General features: G+C 41.5%; 1 protein-coding gene across 1 annotated transcript in view; it reads right to left on the reverse strand.

Annotated features, from left to right (window-relative positions):
- Positions 1-22884, reverse strand: part of LOC107098846 (multiple epidermal growth factor-like domains protein 11) — a 177937-nt gene that overhangs the window by 38212 nt on the left and 116841 nt on the right. Inside the window, 5 exon segments of the mRNA XM_015396704.1 lie at positions 10312-10414; positions 10807-10970; positions 12223-12343; positions 18384-18558; positions 18746-18958. Of these exon segments, the coding sequence (XP_015252190.1) occupies positions 10312-10414; positions 10807-10970; positions 12223-12343; positions 18384-18558; positions 18746-18958 (776 nt within the window).

Here is a 22884-nt window from a genome sequence, read left to right on the forward strand (position 1 = left end):
ACTGCAATATCGTGATAATATCGTATCGTGACCCAAGTATCGGGACATGTATCGAATCGCAACACTCATGCCAATACTCACATCTAGTTCATGTACAGTTTGAGCCTTTTTCACTAAATCAGTAGACCCAGCAGGATTACAATTAACAGTGCCATATTTATAGATAATATATTTACTAATATCTTAGATAAAAATACGTTAAGTGGATTAATAGTTCAGCATATTAGTGATCATCTTCCAGTCTTTGTTGTCAGCGACATTTTCTACATAAAAATAAGGATAAAAGTGATCCACAGTTTAAAAGAGTAAGAACAGAGGAATCACTCAAATCTTTCAAAGAGGACTTATTGAAACATAAAAGGGAGACAGTTTTGCAAGAATACAATGTTGATATAGCAAATTATAATTTTCTTAATACCTTTAAAGTAGTATATGATAAAAACTGTACATTAATAATGTTCTCTCATAAAAACAAATAATCAGAAGCTCCTTGAATTACAAAGGGTTTACAAAATGCCTGCAAAAAAAAGAACAAACTATATAGAGATTTCATAAGGCATAGATCTTTGGATTTAGAGAATAAATATAAGAATAAATGAACTGCTAATGTATGAAAAGCTAAACAGGATTATTACAGTAAATTATTAGATAGAAATATTTAACATATCAAAGGGATTTGGAATGTACACTGCAATTGACATTAGTAATTTTTTCTTAAAATAAGTGCATTTTTTCTTGAATTTAGGGAGCAAAGTGAGACATTTTGCCAATGTAATGAGACAATTTACATTTAAATAGAGAAAAAAACTATTGCATTGTCTTATTTCAAGTGCATATTATCTAATGATCTTAATTTAAGAGTGAAAATACTCACCCCATTGACAAACTATCTTATTTACCTACTCAAATCAAGGGTAAATACACTTAATTTAAGACAATTTTTCTTCTTTGTCGATCATTTTTCCAGTGTATTAAATAATTTTGTCAAGAAAAACCAAGGAAAAAAGACATTTCCTCAGTTTTTGTAAATAACGACCACATTAATGACATTGTTCATAATTTAAATAAATATTATGTGAGTGTTGGACCCAAATTGGCAGAAAAAAATCCCAGATCCTACAACAACTGGAGCTCCGAATGACAATTAAATCAGCAGAAATCCTTTTTCAATGTTTCTCACTGCTGTGAGAGAAAGTGAAATTAGAGATATTGTCAATAAATGTAATAAGAAGAGGTCAACTGACTGTGATGCCACTGATATGACAGTAATTAAGAAGGTTATTGAGGAAATTATTCAGCCTCTGACTTACATCTGCAATCTGTCATTTCAGTCGGGTAAATTTCCAGAAAAGATGAAAATTGGCAACGTTTTTTCACTTTATAAATGTGGGGATAGACACCATTTCACAAATTATAGGCCTGTTTCTCTGCTAGTATTTGAGGGTAGGTTAGATACATTTTTTTTTTAATTGTAATTTTTTTTCAATCTTTGTTTATTGAGCAAAATGATCTCAAACAATATTTCAAATAAATGTACATTTTTCTCTTTTTTTTTGGAAGAACAATCAACCTGCACACATACAAACAAAAACAGACTAACAAACAAATCTACCCATCAAATAGCAAATGCTAAATTAGGCGTTGGGGTCAGGAATAAATGAGATATCAGACTTGTTGACATATTCGAGGAATGGTCTCCAAAGACTCATAAACATTCCACTTCTACCCATCATAGACAGTCTGATCTTTTTCTAGTTTGAGAAAATCGAGGATGTCCTTAATCCAATGGATGTGTGAGGATGGTACAGAAGATTACAAAACAATCAGTGGTCTTGCCAGTAGGGTGGCAAAAGCACGAACATCTTTTTTAGATTTTAGCAAAGGAAACCAAAGTATATGTGTCCCTAAGGAGAGGGGGGGTCCCAAATATCGCAGTAAGTGCATTGGGTTCGGGTTTTTCACCCAGTACTTCTGACAAAATGGCAAAAAATGTCCAACCAGTAACTATATAATGAGGAGCTTTCAAAAACATATGTACAAGGTCAGCTTTAGACTGCTGGTATCTATCTCAAGTTGTAGTTATTCCATCATACATTTTAGCCAATCTAGCTTTAATATAATAGACATGACGTACCACTTTACATCGGATGAGAGCGTGTCTATCAAAGGCTTTTAAGGTTGTTGTAATTAAGAGAGTAGAATTTAAAATCCTCCTTCTCACATATAAAGCCTTAAATGGCCAAGCTCCATCTGATATCAGAGATCTGATTGTTCCTTATGTTCCTAACAGAGCACTTCGCTCTCAATCTGCAGGTTTACTATTGGTTCCTAGAATTTCTAAAAGTAGAATGGGAGGCAGATCTTTTAGTTATCAGGCTCCTCTCCTATGGAACCAACTACCAGTTTTAGTCCGTGAGGCAGACACCCTGTCTACTTTTAAGGCTAGGCTTAAAACTTTCCTTTTTGATAAAGCTTATAGTTAGAGTGTCTCATGTTATCCTGAGCTATCTCTATAGTTATGCTGCTATAGGCTTAGAGTGCTGGAGGACATAGGGACCCTTTTTCATCATTCTGCCTCATTCTATCTCTATTCTTCCACTGTTCCTGTTTGGCTGTGACTCCATCCGGCAGAGAATTATCAGCTGTGCTGCTGCCATCAACACCTTTGTTTATAGATGTCGGAGCTCTGCCTTTTTAACAGTGCTTAGTCCTGTTTCTCCCCCAGACATAGCTAGTTTTAATGCTATTTGCTCAGCTTTTAACGTGACCAACTATGTGCTCTCTTTTGTTCCTATCGAACCGTTTCTCTTCTAGACAGCGCCACCTAAAGAGCTAGTTTATTGTTCCTTTTCTAAAATAGAAAGTCAGCAACACAATGTAATCAAATGTCTACATGCTTCTCTAGGAGGAGTGAATCCTGCAAATTCATTCACTGGATATAATCAGATGGTTTTCCTTTGATAGAAAAGCTTTATCTAATCTGACTGAATAATCTGGTTGAATTGTTTCTGCAAAACACCTTCAGATGATGTTAATTGTTAATTGGTGCTATATAAGTAAACTGAATTAAATATTCAGATTAATTGCGACCAGTGCCCTTATTCCTGCTCCAGAACAGCATCCTCAGAATAATACTGCCACCACCATGCTTCAGTATAGCAGCAGGCTAAAAAATGCTCTGTGAGCTCCTCCAGGGTTACCAAGGTCCTCTTGGCTGCTTCTCAGATCAATGCTCTCCTCCTCCAGACTGTCTGTCAATGTTCTGATTGGTTTACAGATGGTTCAGCCTCTCCTCACATTCAGATGATGGTCTATATCGAGCTCTGGGAGATGTTCAAAGATGGTGGATTGTTTTAAAACATAAAAATGCTTTAAACTGGACCAGAACTTCCTCCCTGCTCTCTAATCGTCTCTAAACCAGAACATCTGCTGTTAGATACAGAATAAATTTGACATAGCGAGACTCTAGTTGCACATTATGGGACATCTGAAGATAGCCAGATTTTATTCAGGGGTGTCAGGATAAGAAACAAATACACCCCACTTTTCAAATTTACTTGTGAAAAAGTAAAAACCTGATTTATTTTGCTTGATAATTTCCATAATTTCCTGTCATTACATATTTAGATGTGCGCTGTGTACATTCAGTTTTTTCCATTTAACTTGGATTTGGTTCTACTGGAAGTTCTACACGCTGAAGCAGGAGGTGGTTTTGGGTTAAGTTGTTCAGTGAAGTATGATGATTTTATAATTTCTTTCTTATCTTTCTACCTTTAGCAGCACATAATCTGCCATTGTCAGAGTTTGGGTTAATTGACATGAATCTAAATATTTGGACCTTTTTCCTGTGTCTCCCTCTTTCATCAGTCTTGCAGGTCTTTGTGTGTCCTTGGAGGCTGGAGTCAGTCTGCAGAGTAGCTGGTGTTGTTGGACGGATCAGAGCCTCCGCTGCACACAGGGGACAGTCTGGAGACAAAGACTGCGCCCAGGAGACCCATCTTACACCAAATCTAAGTTTATCAAACAGAAGGTAGAGAGGGAGACTATCTGCCCCCCATGGAGCTGCAGTCGCGCTCATTAAAAACCTCCTTTGAATCAGAATATGAGAGAATATGAAAGTGAAGCACAGACTACCACGGAGTCGCACTGGGAACAACATCAGGGTTTCTCCTCTTCACGCAGGGAAGTTTAAACAAAGCCGTAGAACAAGACATTCCTAAACAAACACTTTGTAGAGTTCTCCACAACACTCAGCTGGAAACCAGATTTAACATTAATTATACTGATGTGTTTGACCTGATTAACGTTTAAAGAACATCAGAACAAACAGAACAACTGTTTCATTTTTAGCTTCTCAGTCCAAACGTATATTATTTATTACATTCATGAATATACAGCACATTTTCAAAATGTTCTTCAGCTCCAACAAAAAATAACGTCTGGGCCTGCAGGGCCAGAGTACCAGTGAGAAATAAAGACATGCAGCCTCCAGGGAATCAGAGACGATTCTGACTGGACCTAGAAAGCTTGGCTGCTGTGATAAGATTGTTGCTCTGCAGCCTTTATGACCTGAAATGGCCTTTTTACCGTGGATTCAGCTCAACAGAACAACACCACTGTTCAGAACGAAGAGAGGCTGGTTTTAGAATAACTAACAGGACAACAATTTAAATTTTAACAAAAACAAGAAAAACATTCAATCATACAAAACACGACCTACTAAAATTACTATAAAGAAGATCATTCCTTACCCATTAATGTTCTCTGTGAAAATGTTTGCAAGAAAACTTAAAGCAACCGTGGTCCAATTGACCAGTGTTGTCTATAGTGGCTAAATGTTACGCAGCATGCTTTTAATAAAAATTGCTTTAGCTAGCATTGTTGCTTTATTCCATTTTATATTTCAGGCAGATCTGTACATTATCAGGCTTTTCTCCTGTGGAACCAACCACCAGTTTTAATCTGTGAGGCGGACACCCCGGCTGTTTCTGAATATGGGTACTGGACCGTTCTTATGTGCTCGTGTCCTCGTGACACGCAAGCAGCCTCACCCCCAGCACTGTTCCACTTGGCGAGAACACGAGTCCATACTTGCGTTCTTGCGAATTGAGAAAAGGCCCATGTCTACTATTAAAGGCATACTATGCAACATTTATCAGTTAATTAATGTGTTCCATAACGTTTTGGATGATTAAATGAGTCATTTCAGGTCAAACAAAGGTTTTCTCGGCCGCCCTGGTGGTCTATAGGGGAAATACCGTACTTGCAATTGCAGGAGCCCTCGGCCCGCAATTCTCGTGCATCACGAGAGTCGGTCTGCTTTACGGCGAGAACTGCTACACGCCCCCAGTGAAAGGCATGCTCGTTGCTAGCGCAGTGGCGATATTTGTGCAGTTATCAGATCAGAATCAGAAATACTTTAATAATCGCAGAGGGAAATTACTTTTGTTACACGCTCCAGTTACAGTTATCATGGCGCAACCAGCGAGAAAACAGCGAAAGCCCATGTCGGAGCAGGCAAGAAAGAGGGAAAAGGGCTTTGGACAGAGAGAGGAGTCGTACACGTGTGAACATCGGGCAAGCTTTTTCCGAATGGCGAGAGCTAAAAGAAAAAGAGGGCTGCAAGGCTCAATACTTACAACAGTGCACTTTTACTTTCGCCCTCTGGGGGGAGCCTCGCTGGAAAATCAACACCGGTTGCATAGTATACCTTTAAGGGTAGGTATAAAACTTTCCTTATTGATAAAGCTTATAGTTAGAGGGTCTCAGGTTATCCTGAGCTCTCTATAGTTATGCTGCTATAGGCTTAGACTGCTGGAGGACATAGGGACCCATTTTTCATCATTCTGCTTCATTTTATCTATATTCTTCAATTCTGCAGTACTTATAGTTAATTCAACTCCTACCTTTATGTTCTGTCTGCCTTTTTCCATCATAGTTGCTTCATCTGGTCTGTTCCTGTTTGACTCTGACACCATCTTGGAGAGAAACATCAGCTGTGCTGCTGCCGTCAACACCTTCGGTTATAGATAATAGAGTTGGGCTTGTTTTTCATTGCTTAATCCTGGTTGTCTCCTATCTATGAGCTCAATTTTTTTCTATGTGCTCTCTTGCATCCCTTTGGCCTGTAAACTGGTTCAGAGCTAACTGTTTCCTTCCTACAAAGAGCCACCTGTGGAGCTCGTTTACCTTTTCTAACATCTCACGCTGTGCTACAAGTAAATATTATTGTTACCTCCTGGAGAAGTGTGTCCCTCAAAGTCGACAACTCAGCAGTGTTTTTCCTAGATAGAAACGTTCTACCAATCTGACTGTAAATAAACTGAATTTATTTAATTTGAGAATGAATATTCAAATATCTTTACTTGCAGAGAGATGTGGAACCAAAGTAAAAAGATAAACAGTGTTGACAGCATCACGCCGCATGCATCATGCTTCACTGCACCGTGTTGGGGGTGACGTTTTTACATCTGAACCAGAAAGTTCAGCTTTGGTCTCATTTAAACAGAGCAGCTACACCTGTTCCCTGACGTAAAATATTATAATATACAATTTATCATAGTATCCCAAAAATGTGAAAAAGCTAAAGGGGTGTTAATACTTTTTTTTAAAGACTGTGTTTATACAGATGACGGCTGTGTTTGCATGATCTGTCTCTTTGTAAGCTGATTGTAAATCTGTCTGTCAGCTTAACGGCTGGGGAGCTCAGGTCCTTCACCATCATCGCATCCTCTGCTGACCCATCAGCTGGTAAAACATGGAGGGTCAGGTTGTTGTGAACCTCTGGGAGCTGCTTCTCTAACAGAGACGGTTGTGAGGCAGTTTATTGAACAGAACCTGCCTGTCAGAGTCACCCGAGCTCCAATCTTCAGCTTTTGAATTATAGGTTTTAAATGTTCAGTGTGTCGTATCGATCTGTTGTCTGCTCTGCCTTCCTCCTCCCTCTGTGCTCCTCTAACGCTTTTCTCCCTCCTGGGATTTTTTTTCCTCTGCATCAACAAGAAAAACATTAACCGCGAAAATAAATTGTGAGACAATTATCCGATGAAATCATCCGTTTCCTCCACTTTGTCCCACAAACAAACAAAGATGTTTAGCATGTTAACCTCCTTTCATGGATTCTGGTTGGTTATTACTGTTTATTTTTCATTGCTGGGATCACTTTAAAATTGGAGCTCACGGATCATGGAGCCACACACAGTCTGCACTGGAATCTACAAGAGTTGGAAGAACCTAAAGACACGGTGCAACAGAAGAGGTTCCTGCAGGTGTGAGAATCTACTGACAGCCTATGAGACCTGGAGTCATAAGATTTAAAGTACAGGATTGTTTTCTAGTAGATAAAAACAGACCATTTTATAATATCGACCTAATTTAGCTTAGAAAAAACTCTTCCTCCTGCTAAAACAGCTAAAAGGAGTAGAGTTGTTGTGAAAGGTATGACATGCCACTCTGAGATTGTCATGATCTTGGCACTTATGACTGAGTTTGACTCTTTTTGCTCTCATTTCTTTGCTCTGCCCTGCACTCATCATCTCAATCAGATCCACCTGTTCCTGCTGCTATTAATGCCTTCAGTTCCCAGACATTGGTGCCAGATTATTCGAGCTTCTAGCGAGACTAACTGGAGTTCCCTGTGTTTAGTTCTGCCTGTTTCTGACCTGTTTCTGCCCCCAGACTTCAGAGTTTTGTCTGCTCTGTTTGCCTGTCATGTGTTTCCGAGCCGTGACTTGGATTCCTGTCCTGTTACCTGGACCTTGGAACGGTATTCTGACCAGGGCTTGGATTAAACCTCCTGGATCTTTAAACTTAGACAAGGTTCTAAGTCTAAGGACCTTCCGTTCCCCTGCGTGCTCTGGCTGCTGCAAGACGCTGCTTCCCTTCTCTCCTGGATCTCTGATGCAGGCTAAGTAACAGGCTACAGATTTCCACTCTTGTGGACTTTATTTCTTCTTCAGACTGAACTTAGCCTGGTTGGTTACTTTCATACTCATTATCATTCCCTATCTGAGTTCTGAAGTCACTGACCTGAGTCTCCGTTTCTGCAGAGAATCCAGCGAGCCCGCTCCGGCTGATGAGCAGCCGCATTTTGCTTTAAATAAACGCTTGTTTCAAAAACTGATTTTTCTGCTTGTATTCTGGGTCCAACGTTCTGAGCATTCTGACAGAGATAAAGACTGCTGCTTCATGATCAACTCTGCAGAACCTTCCTCAGAGGGATGGAAATGATGAAACTACTATGTTCTCAGCTTTTTTCTTTTTTTCCATACAGACCTCCCCATATTTTGGTGGTGCAGTTCTACTCCTCCATCATTGAGTCCATCCTCACTTTCTCCATCACCATCTGGTACGCTGGTGCCACCGCTAAGGACAAGAGCAGACTGCAGCGTGTCATCAGAGAAGGTGATTGGCTGCAACCTCCCATCTCTCCAGGAGCTGTACGCCTCCAGGACTCTGAGGCTGATCCCTCGCACCCCAGTCACAGATTATTTCAGTCACTTCCCTCTGGCAGGAGGCTGCGGTCCATCAGGACCAGAACCTCCCGTCACAAAAACAGTTTTTTCCCATCTGCTACCGCCCGTGACACTGGACAATGTTTCTCTATCCCATTCAGGGTTTCTGCATTACATTAACGCACAGTCTACTGTGTGTATATAGCTACTGTGTATATATATATTCTATCTTATTTTGTTTTTTGTCTGCACCAACAACACCAAGTCAAATTCCTTGTAAGTACAAACCTACTTGGCCATAAACTTGATTCTGATTTTGCTTTTGCCACCTCACAATGTGCCCATGTGAGAGGTCTGTAAACATGAACCACAAGTTTCAGCCTTGATATCAGTGAGAACCTAGAACCAGTGGATACAGGTGAAGAAGTATTTCCTTCAGATCTCTTCATCCACTCTGGACGTTTAGAATCTGCTTCTAACAACATCCATGGAGATAAAGTCCCAAACGTCTGTTTATTTGATCAATGTTCAGCCTGTTGAGCTTTTTCCATCCTACTTTCAAGCATGAAAGCAGGTGTGGGCTGCATGGGGGGCGCAGTTTGTAGCACTGTTGCTTAGCAACAAGAAGGCTCCAGGTTCGATTCCCGTCCCAGGTTCTTTTCTGGATGGGGTTTCCATGTTTTCCCCGTGCGTGCGTGGGTTCTCTCCGGGTACTCCGGCTTCCTCCCATTGTCCAAAAACATGACTGTTAGTTGACTGGTGTCTCTACATTGTCTTTAAGGGTGAGTGTGTGTGGATGGTTGTGTGTCTCTTTGACCTGTCCAGCCGTTCTCCCACAGACTGCCTACAGACTATAAGCTTTATCAAAAAGGAAAGTTTTATACCTACCCAGAAAAGAAGGCAGGGGCCTTTTCTAAATTCAGAAGAATGCAAGTATGGACTTGTGTTCTCTCCAAGTGTGTTCTTGACAAGAACACAGAAAGTGTAGATTTGTGAGAACGGAGGCACCGGCTCCACTGCCACCGAGACGGAATGGAAGAAGCAGAGGTTCAAGGTCTCAGCTCTAGCGACATCAGGAAATATCGTGACAGCTGCACATCTTCCTACTATCCTCCAATCAGGGGTGATGGGAGGGGTTTTCTTAGTCAGCCCAAAATGTGCATACAGGATTCAAACTGCAGCGAAAAATCAACTCAGTCTCCAAAGAACCCAAACAGTTGTAGCATAGGAGCAATTTGGAGATGTTCCTCTTTCTCTTCATATGGGTGTCCAGAGTAGTCCGGTTTATCTGTTAAAAACCCTGAGCAGTGTGGGGCATTTATATATTGAGGCGTGGAGAACTGCAGATATTTCCATGGCAACAGAGCCTTTATTTAAAGCCATAAAGCACCAAAAGGGGTCCTATCATTAACTCTGAGTTCTACCACGGCTGTGTGGATTTGATGAGGACGTAACAGTGGCCTAAGACCCGAGTGTTCGGCTCTGCTTTCCCTTCTGGAGCAGATGGACCATACCGTGGAAGTACCGTTAATGTTTCTGGGCAACTGGGCCAGATTTCCAGAGGCTTAGATCGGATAGAGAAACTGTAGATTAGGGTAATGGCACCGAGGCTTTCCAACCTCAGATACATAGATCGATAAATCAGCAGAATATAAAAAAAAACAGCGGAAAGCATCCAGCAGTTAGAGAAAAGGTTTAAAAAAGCTATTTTTCAACAAGCTAGAAGGTAAAATAATTTTTATTTTTATGTTTTTGTCTCTTTTGGGTCCAACTGCCGTCAAAGTTGAATATTTTTAGTCTTATTCCCTGTTTTAAGTGGACTTAATTGGACTTTTTTGTTTTTGCTAAAAGAACTCACCGGTCCAACCTGCAAGACAATGACAGGTTCCAGATGACGGATCGCAGCTGCCAGCGTGGACGCAGTCACACTTCTCCCTGCAGTCCAGCCCGTACCATCCATCCTGCAAGCAGAACCAGGACCATGTGTCTTTACCAAGGGTGGTAGAACAAGGACAGAACACTCAGAAAGTTAAGCTCAGCCCAAATGGGTCATTGGACATGTTTTAGCCGTCAGATCCAGATGTTTCTGACTCTGAGTTTCGTCAAGACTTCCCTCCTGCTATCGTCAAACCTTTGGAGATGTCAGAACATCTGAGGATCTTCAGCCAACAGAACCAAAAAGTCTTAAAACAAAGACAGCTTTCACTAAAACAATGAAGACTAGAATAGATGAAGAGCAAAGAGGTTGTTATGGTAACCGCTGGTAGCCGCTCTGATTGGGGCAACACATTTTCAGAAAAATCCTTTTGTTTTTCCTGTAAAAAGCTGAAAAACATGAAAGTTTAGGACTTACGGGACACGGGACGTCGCAGTACTCCCCCCTCCAGCCCGGTGAGCAGGTGCAGGTCCCGTTGAGCGGGTCACAGGCTGCCTCGTTGGCGCACTGGCACGTCTGATTGCAGTTAAAGCCCCACGTCCCACTAGAGCACTGGACGGTGCAGTCCACTCCCTGCCAGCCTGAGGAAGACAGGGAGACAAACCGTCAACCTCAGTCTGATCCCGACTTGGACATGGAGTCAGGGACAAAGTGTTGCTGAGGACTCGGCTATGACGGAGGTTCAGTGTCCTGGGATCCTGTCATTCGGCTGCTGGACAGATTTTTTTATGTTGACTAAAATCATAGAACAAACTGACCCATCAAGCCCAAAATAACGAGAGAAATCTTTGCCGCAATTTACAAGCATAGCGGAAAATCTGCAAGAACAGCTAAACAGGAGGGAGGTGTTTGTTTTAAAGCCGGCCAGACAGCTGCTCACGACTGTCTTTAAATCACGGCCCTCCAGCTTTAACATCAACAAATTAACTTTTGCTTCTGATTTTTTTTATTTTTACCTAAGTCTTTGGAACACACAGGTAACCACCAAGAAACCACCCGGTAGATTTATGAGCAATGACCAAAGGAAAGGAAATCAGATGGTTTAGAGCAGCAAATCATATTTATTTTAACGAATCAACCAAAAACAAGGTAAGAAGATCTGATGGACGCTCTGATGGAGCAGCAGCTGTGTGGACCAATGTCTCTAAAAGTCCGGGGCTCCTTGGGGACAGCAGGACGGAGAACTAAGAACTGCTTGTTCTGAATTGGTCAACATTTGATCTGCTGTGTGGAGAACCTTTAAGAACCGTGTTACTGAAAGGTTCTATCGGTTTTTCTCTGTTCACATTTAGCATCAACATCAAGACTCATTTGTCTATTTGGAAAGATAACCAGAAGTGTTCCATGGTTCCCTCCTAATGTCTGCGTTTTCTCCCTTACGTTCTAAATTGGACCCAAAGCGTGCCGGGACCAGCCTTGTGTCATCTCTGAACCTTTCTTCTTCGCTTGTCCAAACAAGCTGCCGGTCCTGCACTCGGTTTCATCATCCTCCCCTTAATTACCTTCCTTCTCATGCTGAATCTGTGCTGCATAAATATTTAAAGAGTCAGATATTAAAATATATAAAGTTGGAGCACAATGTAGAACATAATAAAAAAGTTCTGGGAAACATAGACGTTGGTACTGGTGCATTGCGGGGATGAAACGTTTCGGTTGTTGCGTTGTTATTCTAAAGGAAACAATGAATTCTGGATTATAATCTTCCTCCTGATTGGCTGATGTTTAAATAAAAAAAAGTTGGACCAGGTTGGAGTTTTGAACCTTGAGCAAAAGAACCGAACTGTGTGGGAAAGAAATCAGAGCCTGAAACGCGGTGCAAGCGATGAGCCGAACCTTCTTTGCAGATGCAGGAGCCGTCGATGTGTGAGCAGGAGATCTCGTTGTGGCAGGAACAGAAGGAGGTGCAGTTGGTTCCGTACTGACCCGGAGGACAGCTGAAGGAGCAGTCGTCTCCCTGTGGACAACAGAGACACAAACAGAAACTCTGAGTCGCTTCATTCGTCCTGCATCCGGGCTGAGATCACAGCTCTGTGACTCCTGAGTCCTGCTGCTGACTTCGTCTGCAGATCCCTGTGAGAAAAACACATTTTCTCTTGAGTTGGCTCTTCTATCCACTCTTTGGGGTGAAGAAACTGACTGATGTAGAGTTTTCACCATCATTTCCTGCTCCTGCAGCTCTCCGCAGGCATTCGGTTCTTACTCAGACTCTCTCTCTTAAAACTCATTACAAGCCCATGAGTGCATTTAATTTGTTAGCGCTGATGCAATAAAGCATCGGATGAAGTAGGAAGGAGGAGATGATCGGCGCTGATGGCCTCCCTGCAGAGCGACATGATGGCTCTGCTTGTCCGATCAACGCGGGATGCGGCCGCAGCTCCATCAGGGGGTCTGACCTCATTCAGGCCTGCTGCCATGGTGCGGCAGACTGACTGCGCCTCCTGCATTGATCAGGACCTTCAACATATAAACTCCGTTAATTAAAGCTGCCTGCTTCCAACCTGCTGCCTTTAAATTACTATTAATCTAATATTCACAAAGGCAGCCCAACGTGCACGGACAGGAGAGCGCAGAGGACTTATTAAAAAGTTGGTGGAGTGAGGACTTTGTAAAAACTTTGGTAATAAATAACCTGCGTGGGCTCAATAATGGAAGTCATGACGGAACGACAGGCGACCTCTGCAGTTAGAATTACTGACAGATCAATAGATTCTCATATTTATCAAGTAATCAGGATCTTTCATTCTATTCATTTGTGTTTCACCAGTAAATGTAAAAACTCAAGGGGTATTTAAGAAATAAATAACTGTTTATTTGATAAGATTAAAAATGAAATTCAGGCGTCTTTTAATTACTGCAAACACCTCCAGCTCGTCCGTCCCCCGCGGACATGCTGATGAATTTCCACCTGCAGGGTTTTTCTCAGAGGTCAGAGGGGTTAACGAGGACGTCCTGTCGAAATCTCACGCTCTGCCTCTTAATGTTTGCTGTTGTTCTCTTTAAATCTGAGAAAGTGTCTTAAAAGAGGCTCAGAAAAACAAGCAGACATGAAGACTTTTCATCGCTTAGCAGATTAAAAGCATCAACAATGACCATATCCCAAAAAAAATAACAATCCCACCTAAAATACATAGGAATAAATGAAATTCTATAAATTACTTAATCATTTTAAATGTATTTCTAACTATTAAATTGCACATTTATTAATGTAACTATTTTAAACATAAACATCCCTAAATTGATGCATGTTTAGATGATTGTTGTCAAGCTTTGCTGTCTGTTGGTTCTCTGCATATGTGCCTGCAACCTGGGATTTTTCCTCCAACAATAACTCTTCGCCGGGATTTTCTATAATTATGAGGATTTCTTTTCTGTTTTCAAATAAGTGGAATGACTTTAAATATTTCTCCATTGTGGGACAATAAAGGGATTTTCTATTCTGACTTTATATATAACTTGTTAATGAAAGTTAATGAAAACTTCTATAACATCATAAACATGACTTTTATGATCCCAGAACTGGAAATATTATAGAAACAAGCAGATTTGAGTTTTTCCTGCTTAAATTGCAGACACAGCTGTAATCTTTAAAGCTCTTTTTCTCTTTAATTTACATAAATTCTTCCTCTAAAAGATACTTAACGTCTCGTTAAGTTAGTTCCGGGGGACTTATCTTATTAGAGTTGTATTATCAGCAAGTCAGTTCCCATAAGGTAAATAAAATCTTCTTTTTTATGTTGATGTCCATCCCATCCCAATAGAAAACTAAACTTTATCAAAGCTAAGCAGAAACATGCTAACGTTAGCCTAGCATTGTTTAACAGAGCAAAATATACGTAGCATGCTGCATCATACATCTGTTTACGCACAAAGTTATAGATATTTTAAATGAGTACGACCAGGAGTTAAAAATGTAAATAAGGAAACCCAGCATCTACGTTTAAATAAAAAGCTAAGTAAACACCAGAAACTAAACCTCAACAGCTTTAGAGTTTTAATCAAATTGATCAAACTTTGTCATGATCTTGGCGTTGATGACTGGCTTATTGGGTCATTCCATCCACCTGCCTAGCTCTGCCCAGTTTCTCATTACTCAACACCTCTTCCACCTGCTCCTGTCTCTATTTAATCTGCCTGTTCCCAGTCATTAGTGCCAGATAATTCCAGCCTTCACGAGAGTTCTCCAGCTGACCTGTTGTTGTTCTGACCCGTTCTGCCTTTGGACATTTGAGCCTGCCTGTAGCTGTTCTGATCTGTTTGCCTGACCTGTCTTCGGACTCTTGCTGGATTTCCCTTGGGTACCCCTTCTTTAAATTTTTTATTTTTTTTAATTTAACCTTTATTTAACCAGGAAGTCCCAATGAGATTCAGAATTTCTTTTTCAAGAGAGACCTGGCAAAGGTAGCAGCCAAACCACAGGAAGTTCATACATATTTACAACATATTACATTTTTCATAATAAAATCAGAGCAGTATCTTAAAACACATTGAGCATCTTAAGAAAAACAAGCACATATCTCCATCACTACATTCTTCATGGTTACTTTAAATTCTGATCTCTGATCTTCTGGCCTGGATTTCTGTTCACCTCATCCACAACGGCTTTGGCTCCATAGTCTGGAAAATCCTGCCTTCCTTTGTCTGCTGGCTTCTGTTCATCAGCCAGTTCAACAGCCTTCTAGGCTTCGGTTCCTGGAACTCTCTGGGCAGCATTTCTTAATTGCCGTTGTTAGCCAACCAGCTGGATTCTACTCCTTCTTCTGGGCACAAACTGAACTCTTAAACCAGGTTAGTGACTTACACCCTAATTATCACCCACTATCAGATTTGCGTGTTCACTAACCTGAGTTTTCCCCTCTACAGAGACTCTGCTCCTGTGACCCTAACTGCTGAGTTGCTGACCCGACATAAATAAATGCTTTTGTGAACCACACCTATCTGTCTTCTTTGAATTCTAGGTCTTTAGTTCTGAGTACTGACAAACTTTTCTGTGGCTAAATCGATGTAATCAAACTCTGGTTTCATTTGAAATAAATTATAGAAACATTTTTCTCCCTTTAAATGAATCATGGAGTGAATTAAATTCCACCTGTTGGGTGACAAACAGAGGATGGACTTCAGCTGACCTTCCTTAAGGCTTATCAGCTGAAAGGATCAAAGACTGTGTGATCTTTTAAAGACAGAAATGTTCAGTTTAACCGAAGCTTTTTTTCCCCTTCAGAGGCCAACTTAGCGACTAACAAGACATCCTCTGCTACAGGAACAGATTTAAGACCTCTGCTCAGAGATGGGCATGTTTACAGATATTGATCTGACCGACTGAACTGGTGACAATGCTCCAAATAAATTATCTTTAAAGCCGGTCCCTCATCCATGGCTACCAAAGTGGGGGCTCCCAGCACTGCATCAATTCTCTCTGAATCAATAACTCTCCCAATTCGTTGCGTGAAACCAAACACGCATGCCTCTGCAGAGCCCTTCCTGCTTTCATCTACTGAAATCTCTGATGTTCTCGCTCCAATTAGAAAAGCTTCTGTCATCTCTCTCTAGCCAGATCAGCCGGCACCACAGGAGGCTGGGACCCCGGGGCCCCCGAAGCTTCACACACACAAAACTATCCCTTAAAATCACTTCACAGTTTTAAAACTGAATGTCCGGCTTCATATACGATTAAAATTTCTAACATGACAAATTTTACATGAGGTTTTAATTTGGTGAAAACAGAAAGCAGGCGAGGAAAAGATGTTTAACACCCAACGGCTCCAAACTGGAGTAAAACAACAGAAAACTACTCAAACATTTTCAAATTTCATTTACAAATAAAATCGCACTCATATAGACGTGCAAAGTGCTTTTTTTACTCAGGCCCTTCACTCTGATGCCCCTAAATAAACCCCAGTGCAGCCAGTTGTCTGTAAAAGTCTCCTACTTGCTAAGCAGATGCTTGTTGAAGAACATTAGAGAACAAGCAGCATCATGAAGAAAAATTGCTCGCATACAAAATTTTCTTGATGGAGAAAAACTAACACTGCAAATCACCTCTGGAGTGAAGCATGGTGGTGGCAGCATTATGCTGACGGGATTGACTGCATGGTTTTGATTTAACTCGTGTTTGGTAGCTTCACATCTGGTTCCATTCTGATTGCTGACGTTTTAAAAGGGTCAGTTTCTCAGCATACAGAACCTTTTCCCAGTGAAAAACCGTAGAAAAACCCATTCTGCTGAAGCATTGATGAAGAATCCGAATTGTTCTTCTGACATCTGTGTGGCATTCACACCCAAGATGCTCATACCACACAGAACTGCTTCCCCTCTTCTGCAGGCTGACCGTATACAGACATCACTGAGGCATCACTGGAGACCCAGAGGTGGAGAGAAGGAAAAAAATCCAGCTGTCCTTTTAATGAACCAGTGGTTTGTGGAAAGGTTGCAGATGTCCCCTCATTACTCTGCCGTCTCTGGGTGACCCACATCACAGGTCTGCACCTGCAGAGCCCCTCCCACACTAAGCCCGCTGCATCACCACGTACAGCTCATCGCCTTCAGCGTGTCCAGCTGCACGTTCTGCTCACGTCCAGCATCCTGAGCTTCTACTCTGGGGGTTACTGTGTTGCCTCCATGTTTCTGAGGAAATCCCAGCTGGAGTCTGGGTTTGCTCGGAACGGACCGACAGCTGATGTAACGCAGTGAGAGTGAGAACGTCTGAGAGACTTTCATTAGGCCGCCTGGAGTCAACAGCAGTACATTAGGATCAAAGGATCTAATTTCTCCGAAACAATTGTAAAGCTAACAGGTCATCTGATGCATTATGGGTAATTTATGATATCGAATAAATGAAGAAACGTACATTTGAACTGTTGCATTATACCTAAGAAGAGGTCGGGTGTGCAGGAGTCGCACTGGTTAGTGCGCACGACCCATATATGGAGGCCTCAGTCCTCGAAGCGGCCTATCCGGGTTCGAATCCGGCCTGTGGTCCTTTGCCGCATGTCTCTCCCCCTCTCTCATACCACCTTTCCTGTCAGAAACGTGCCACTAGTGCAGTAAAAACTCCATAAAAAAAAAAAAAAATAGATTGAGTGGAGGTCAGAGGTCATGGTTCTCCACAGGAAGGAGCTGAAAGGTTCCGTCTGGGTCGGGACGGTCCAGTATGATGCTGACCTGTACCGAACCTTCGGACCTCAGATAGAAACCATCACCATGAACAGGAAGTTCTGCTTATCTTCTCCAAACCCATCATTACTCTGTTTGTGTTTCGTCTAAACCCAAGAAGTCCAAACTACAAACTTCATCCAGGACCAGGATGTCTCTGCAGAGCCCACACATGATGGAGACAGAGTGGGCGGGGCTACAGAGACTGTTGCTATCTCTCTGATGGATACTGAGCAGTCAAAGGACCATGCTTATTATTATCTTCATCTTCTACTTAAATTCATATAGATCCAAAAACATATTTTCTTTATAAAATCATATTTAAAGTCTCTATATTGATAGCAAAGTTGGATTCCTTATGTGACAAACGGCGTGAATGAACCTGAGTCTGATACTAGACCTGGAACAGATACCAGAAAATGTTCTCCATCCGGTCTGACAGAGCTGGAGATGTTTCACAATGATAAGAACTTTTTTTTCTCAGAAGATTTAAACCTAAACCTGGTTCTACAAGATAAAAAAAGACACATTAATTTCCTTTGAGACCAAATCACCACTTTGTTTTAGTTTGTGACATCAGATGCACAGAAGTTAAGTGGGTGTGAATATTTTTGTAAGGTTCTTTAAACCCAGATGTTGTGGGAAAACCTCAGGGTCATCCAGAATGACCTGGAGACTGTTGCTGGGTGACGATGCCATCTTTTACCAAAAGATGATGATTGAATTGTTTTTATTGCCCTCTGTTTCTAATATTTCATTTATAGGATGTGGTAGAAACTTTCCACAACCTTTGCCTGCTTAGCGGAGCTCTGCTCTACATCAGAGTGAAAAAAAATCATAATTACTATGTATCCAGGGGCACAGATGCAGGCTCCAGTGACGCCATCACAGTCAGCTCCGTTGGTGCAGCTGCACGGCTCCTTGCAGCCCTCGCCGTAGTAACCAGCGGGGCAGGTCTCGTTGCAGTAAAGCCCCGCCCATCCGGCTGCACAGGTGCACTCCCCCGACAGAGGGTGACAGCTGGGAGAGAAACGAGGGAGAAAGGTTGTTTTTTTATACCTTGCGTTCAGTAAAAGCCTCCATTCAGCATTTTCCTGTTTTCCATCCAGACGTTATAGATCTGCAGAATATCTGGAAGCTTGGGATCTTTTGTTAGACGAACATGAATGAGCCATTTCAGCCAGGGAGAAGCTTGACTTTGACCTACCTGAGGGTGTTGTCCAGCTTGCAGGGGCAGTATTTGTCACAGAGGAGTCCATAAAGGCCTGCGGGACAGAAGCGGTCCTGGCAGCTGGGGCCCTTGAAGCCCTCGTTGCAGAGGCAGGCCCCATTGATGTGGTAGCATTTGGCTCTGTTCAGACAGTCACACTTGTGAGCACACTGCGGGCCGTATGTGCCGACCGGACACTCTTCCTGGCACCTGGAACAGGAACAGGAAGTCAGTTCCCAACATGCTGTGAATCGGATCTCCGTCTGACATGGAAGGTCTGCTGGAGTTAGAGAGGAGCTGAAAGCAGAAAAGCTCCCAGAGTCTGAATCAGAACAATCCTAGAGAGGATTCAGAAATCTAAAACCCCTCTTGGCCATCATCCCATTAATTCTCCAGAACCTCCCTATTGTCACCATGGTTACCGACTCAAAGTCCTGTGGATAAGAAGCCCTTTTGGATCCCAGCTGCTCTGCTGCTTTCCGATCTGAGGGACCTGAAGTTTATCGAGAGCTGGTTGAGCTCCTCTAATCAGAGATGTTGTTCAGATGTTTTGATTAATGATAGAGCACCACATGTAGCAGGTATCAGCTGGATTGAAGGTTAAACATTCATTAAATCAATGATTCTCTTTAACACAAAGTGGTTAATAAATAAGGAAAGAATTGGAGCTTGGATGTCAAACAGCCTGTGTCACAGAGAGACAGCCTAATTCAGGATATAGACCCATGTTTATGAGATCCAGGCCTGTTAGAAGAACCATCTGGGCCTGAACCTTCTGCTCTGAAAACTTCCAAAGATTCTGGAGGCAGTTTTGCAACTGGGAACAAGATCCCACTGAGAGACCAGAGCCATAAGGGAGTGCTGGTTCCTACAGCCAGACTCGGTCAGTAACATCCACATGGATGGAAGGACCCAGTGCTGGCGGTCAGAGCCTTCAATGCTTCAATCACAAACACCAGCCTACATTCACAACATAACTTTTTCTTCTCTCTAACTGTATTAATTTATTCCAAACAATCCCTTTTCTTAAATCTGTATTATTTCTCTTGGCTGCGCTGCTTCCATTACATTTATCTGGTTGCTATTTTTTTTTATGTCCAATCAGATTTCAGCTTCTGTGTGTTGCTATGTCAATCAGTAGTGCTGCTGATGTCACCCTAACAATATTAGTGAGGAACGTTTTGTTCAACCAATCAGATTTCAGATTTGTCCCACAGCGCCAGCTAGTGGGCCCGCCTCTACGTCGGCATTTTCTATCCTCTGATTGGTCTAGACTCACTTTTGTTAAAAAATTTAAATAAAACTGAGACTTCCTGCACAAAGACAGAAGTTTATAAAAAAAAATAGCATCTCTGGTGAGTGTGATATATTTTATTTTCATGCTTAATGCTCTATTTTATGTGCTTAATAGATGCATATTGAATCTGAACGGCTCCTGATGATGTAAATATGGTGGAGCTGTGGTCATAGAGTAGAGCGGAGGTCTTCAACAGGGGGTCCGCGACCCCTAGGGGGTCCACAGAGGTACTGCATGGGGGTCATGATATATATTTTTTTTATATTCCCCCCTGCAATTTTTTCCACTTATTGAAATGTCTTTAAATAAAAAATAACATGAATTCAACACACTGTAGTAAACAGATAAATGGAGGCAGAAGATGTCTTTCAGTCATCAATGCAAACATTCAGCGACACACAGGAGCTCTTTCAAGCGGGGCACCGTTTCATTCACAACACCTGTCCCATCAACCAGGAATCTGAATCAGAAATACTTTAATAATCCCAGGAAGAAATTACTTTGCTCACATTACTCTATATGTAATAGAGTGACTATAGGACCAGTTTGATATGATACAATTTCATACATTATATATATAATTAGGGGGTCCCCGCNCATCTCTGGTAAGTGTGATATATTTTATTTTCATGCTTAATGCTCTATTTTATGTGCTCAATAGATGCATATTAAATCTGAACGGCTCCGGATGATGTAAATATGGTGGAGCTGTGGTCATAGAGTAGAGTGGAGGTCTTCAACAGGGGGTCCGCAGAGGTACTGCATGGGGGTCATGAAATTGTTTTTTTTTAATATTCCCCCCTGCAATTTTTTCCACTTATTGAAATGTCTTTAAATCCACATTAACATGAATTCAACACACTGTAGTAAAAAGATAAATGGAGGCAGAAGATGTCCAGTCATCAATGCAAACATTCAGAGACACACAGGAGCTCTTTCATGCTGGGCACCATTTCATTCACAACACCTGTCCCATCAACCAGGAATCAGAATCAGAAATACTTTAATAATCCCAGGAAGAAATTACCTTGCTCACATTACTCTATATGTAATAGAGTGACTATAGGACCAGTTTGATATGATACAATTTCATACATTATATATATAATTAGGGGGTCCCCGCCCCATCTCTCCATCAGTTTCGGGGCCCTTGGCCTGGAAAACGTTGAAGACCCCTGGAGAAGAGGATTGCTGATGTCTTAACGAAGCTTCTTGCTAATTGATTTCTTTATTCATCCTCGCCCTAATCTTCTTCTGTTATATACATATATACATACATACATACATGCATATGCTCTGCAGTCCTAATGTTCTGAGTAAACTGGATATCTCAGTGTAGTTCTGAAGAGATTCCACTTTTATCAAACCAGGTGTCCTTTTTCAGCGGCAATTTAAAAACTTTACCATTCTAATTTCTGTCTGAAAGAATCGCCTGTAATCAGTTATTTTCAGGCACTATTTTCACTTTTGTTTCTTTCTCTTAGCTTTTGGAGATTTTCATGTGATGTTTGGAACCAGTTCAATTTATCATGATTAACATTATGACTATTTATATATTTATTTTCAACGGAAACAATAAAATAAATATATGCAGCACATTTTTCGAAAGAAATAAAGGAAAAAATGCAAGCAATTAAAAAAATTAAATGTCTAATATAAAACAGAAAAAACTCAAAATAAAAACTATTCTTTAGTACAAATATTTTAAGATAAAAGAAAAATATATTAAAAGGCAAAAGGAAACAGCAATATTTTAGATACATTTTCATGCTTTAAAATATTACTGAGGAGGTATGTTTATGCCTGATGGGATTATTGTTTATTTCATTTGTTGCGTCTGAAAATGTTGAAGTGAGAAGAAGAAATGAAAGCTGCTGTTTGCAGCCTGCTGCTTCTGTGTCAGCTGGCCCTGATCAAGAGCAGCACTGATGGCCAAACATTTGACTTGCAGATGCACTCATCGGGAGCTTTATTGGAAACAGCGTTATTAAACGAATGTAGGGCCGAGCAGTAAATCCTCCTTTATGAAGGCTTTTATTGGAAATCTTGTGGAGCGGCGTAAATCCAGCTGCAGGATGATTCTGGAGAATGCAGACCGCGGTGCCGGGAAAACCTTTTGTTGTGTTTACTAGGTTGCACTCAGTGATATTAACGAGGTCCTGAAAATAATGGAAACACCTGCCTGCGGAACATGATGGCAGATAGATAATCAGTTATTGTTATAATTCAACTAAAACTGAACGAGCTTCCTGCAGAGTGGGAGTAATCCTAACAGGATAAAACCTTCTGCTTTCTTCCAGGTTGGCTGATAAACTTTTAGCACATCAACCCAATTTGACAACATAAAGTGTGATGAAGCACGACTTCCTTCAGCAGAGTGAGGCTATAACCGGCTTGTTGTGAGGCCAAAGAACCATCAGACCCTCCTCATCACTAATAGTGAGGCTGAATTCAGGTGGAGAGCTGGATCGTTCTGCTGCAGCTCTACCAGAGATTCTCTGAGGAAAATCTGGAGTGAGTCAACTTTAAGTTAAGTTTGGCTCAATCCAGATTTCAATCCAACTTAAAGTTGTAGGAAAATGGCTGTCCCAATGGTTGCATTTCAAAATTCTCCCGAGTGATGCCCGACTTTACACGAGTGAATAAAGTGAATGTGGTTGATCCATTATCAAGGGGGCGGGATTTTTGTGGCAGAAGGTTTGCAAGCAGGTCAGGTTGTAGACGGTTTGTCGGAAGCATCTTCTTAACCAGTTAGCAACTTAGTGCTAGCAGGTTCCCAATGGGAAATTCCATTGGGACCAAGTAGCACTAAATTGGTGACTTAGAAACGACGCTGTCA

This window comes from Cyprinodon variegatus, unplaced genomic scaffold (genome assembly GCF_000732505.1).
Source record: "Cyprinodon variegatus isolate N-32 unplaced genomic scaffold, C_variegatus-1.0 Scaffold816, whole genome shotgun sequence".
Taxonomy (NCBI): Eukaryota; Metazoa; Chordata; class Actinopteri; order Cyprinodontiformes; family Cyprinodontidae; genus Cyprinodon; species Cyprinodon variegatus.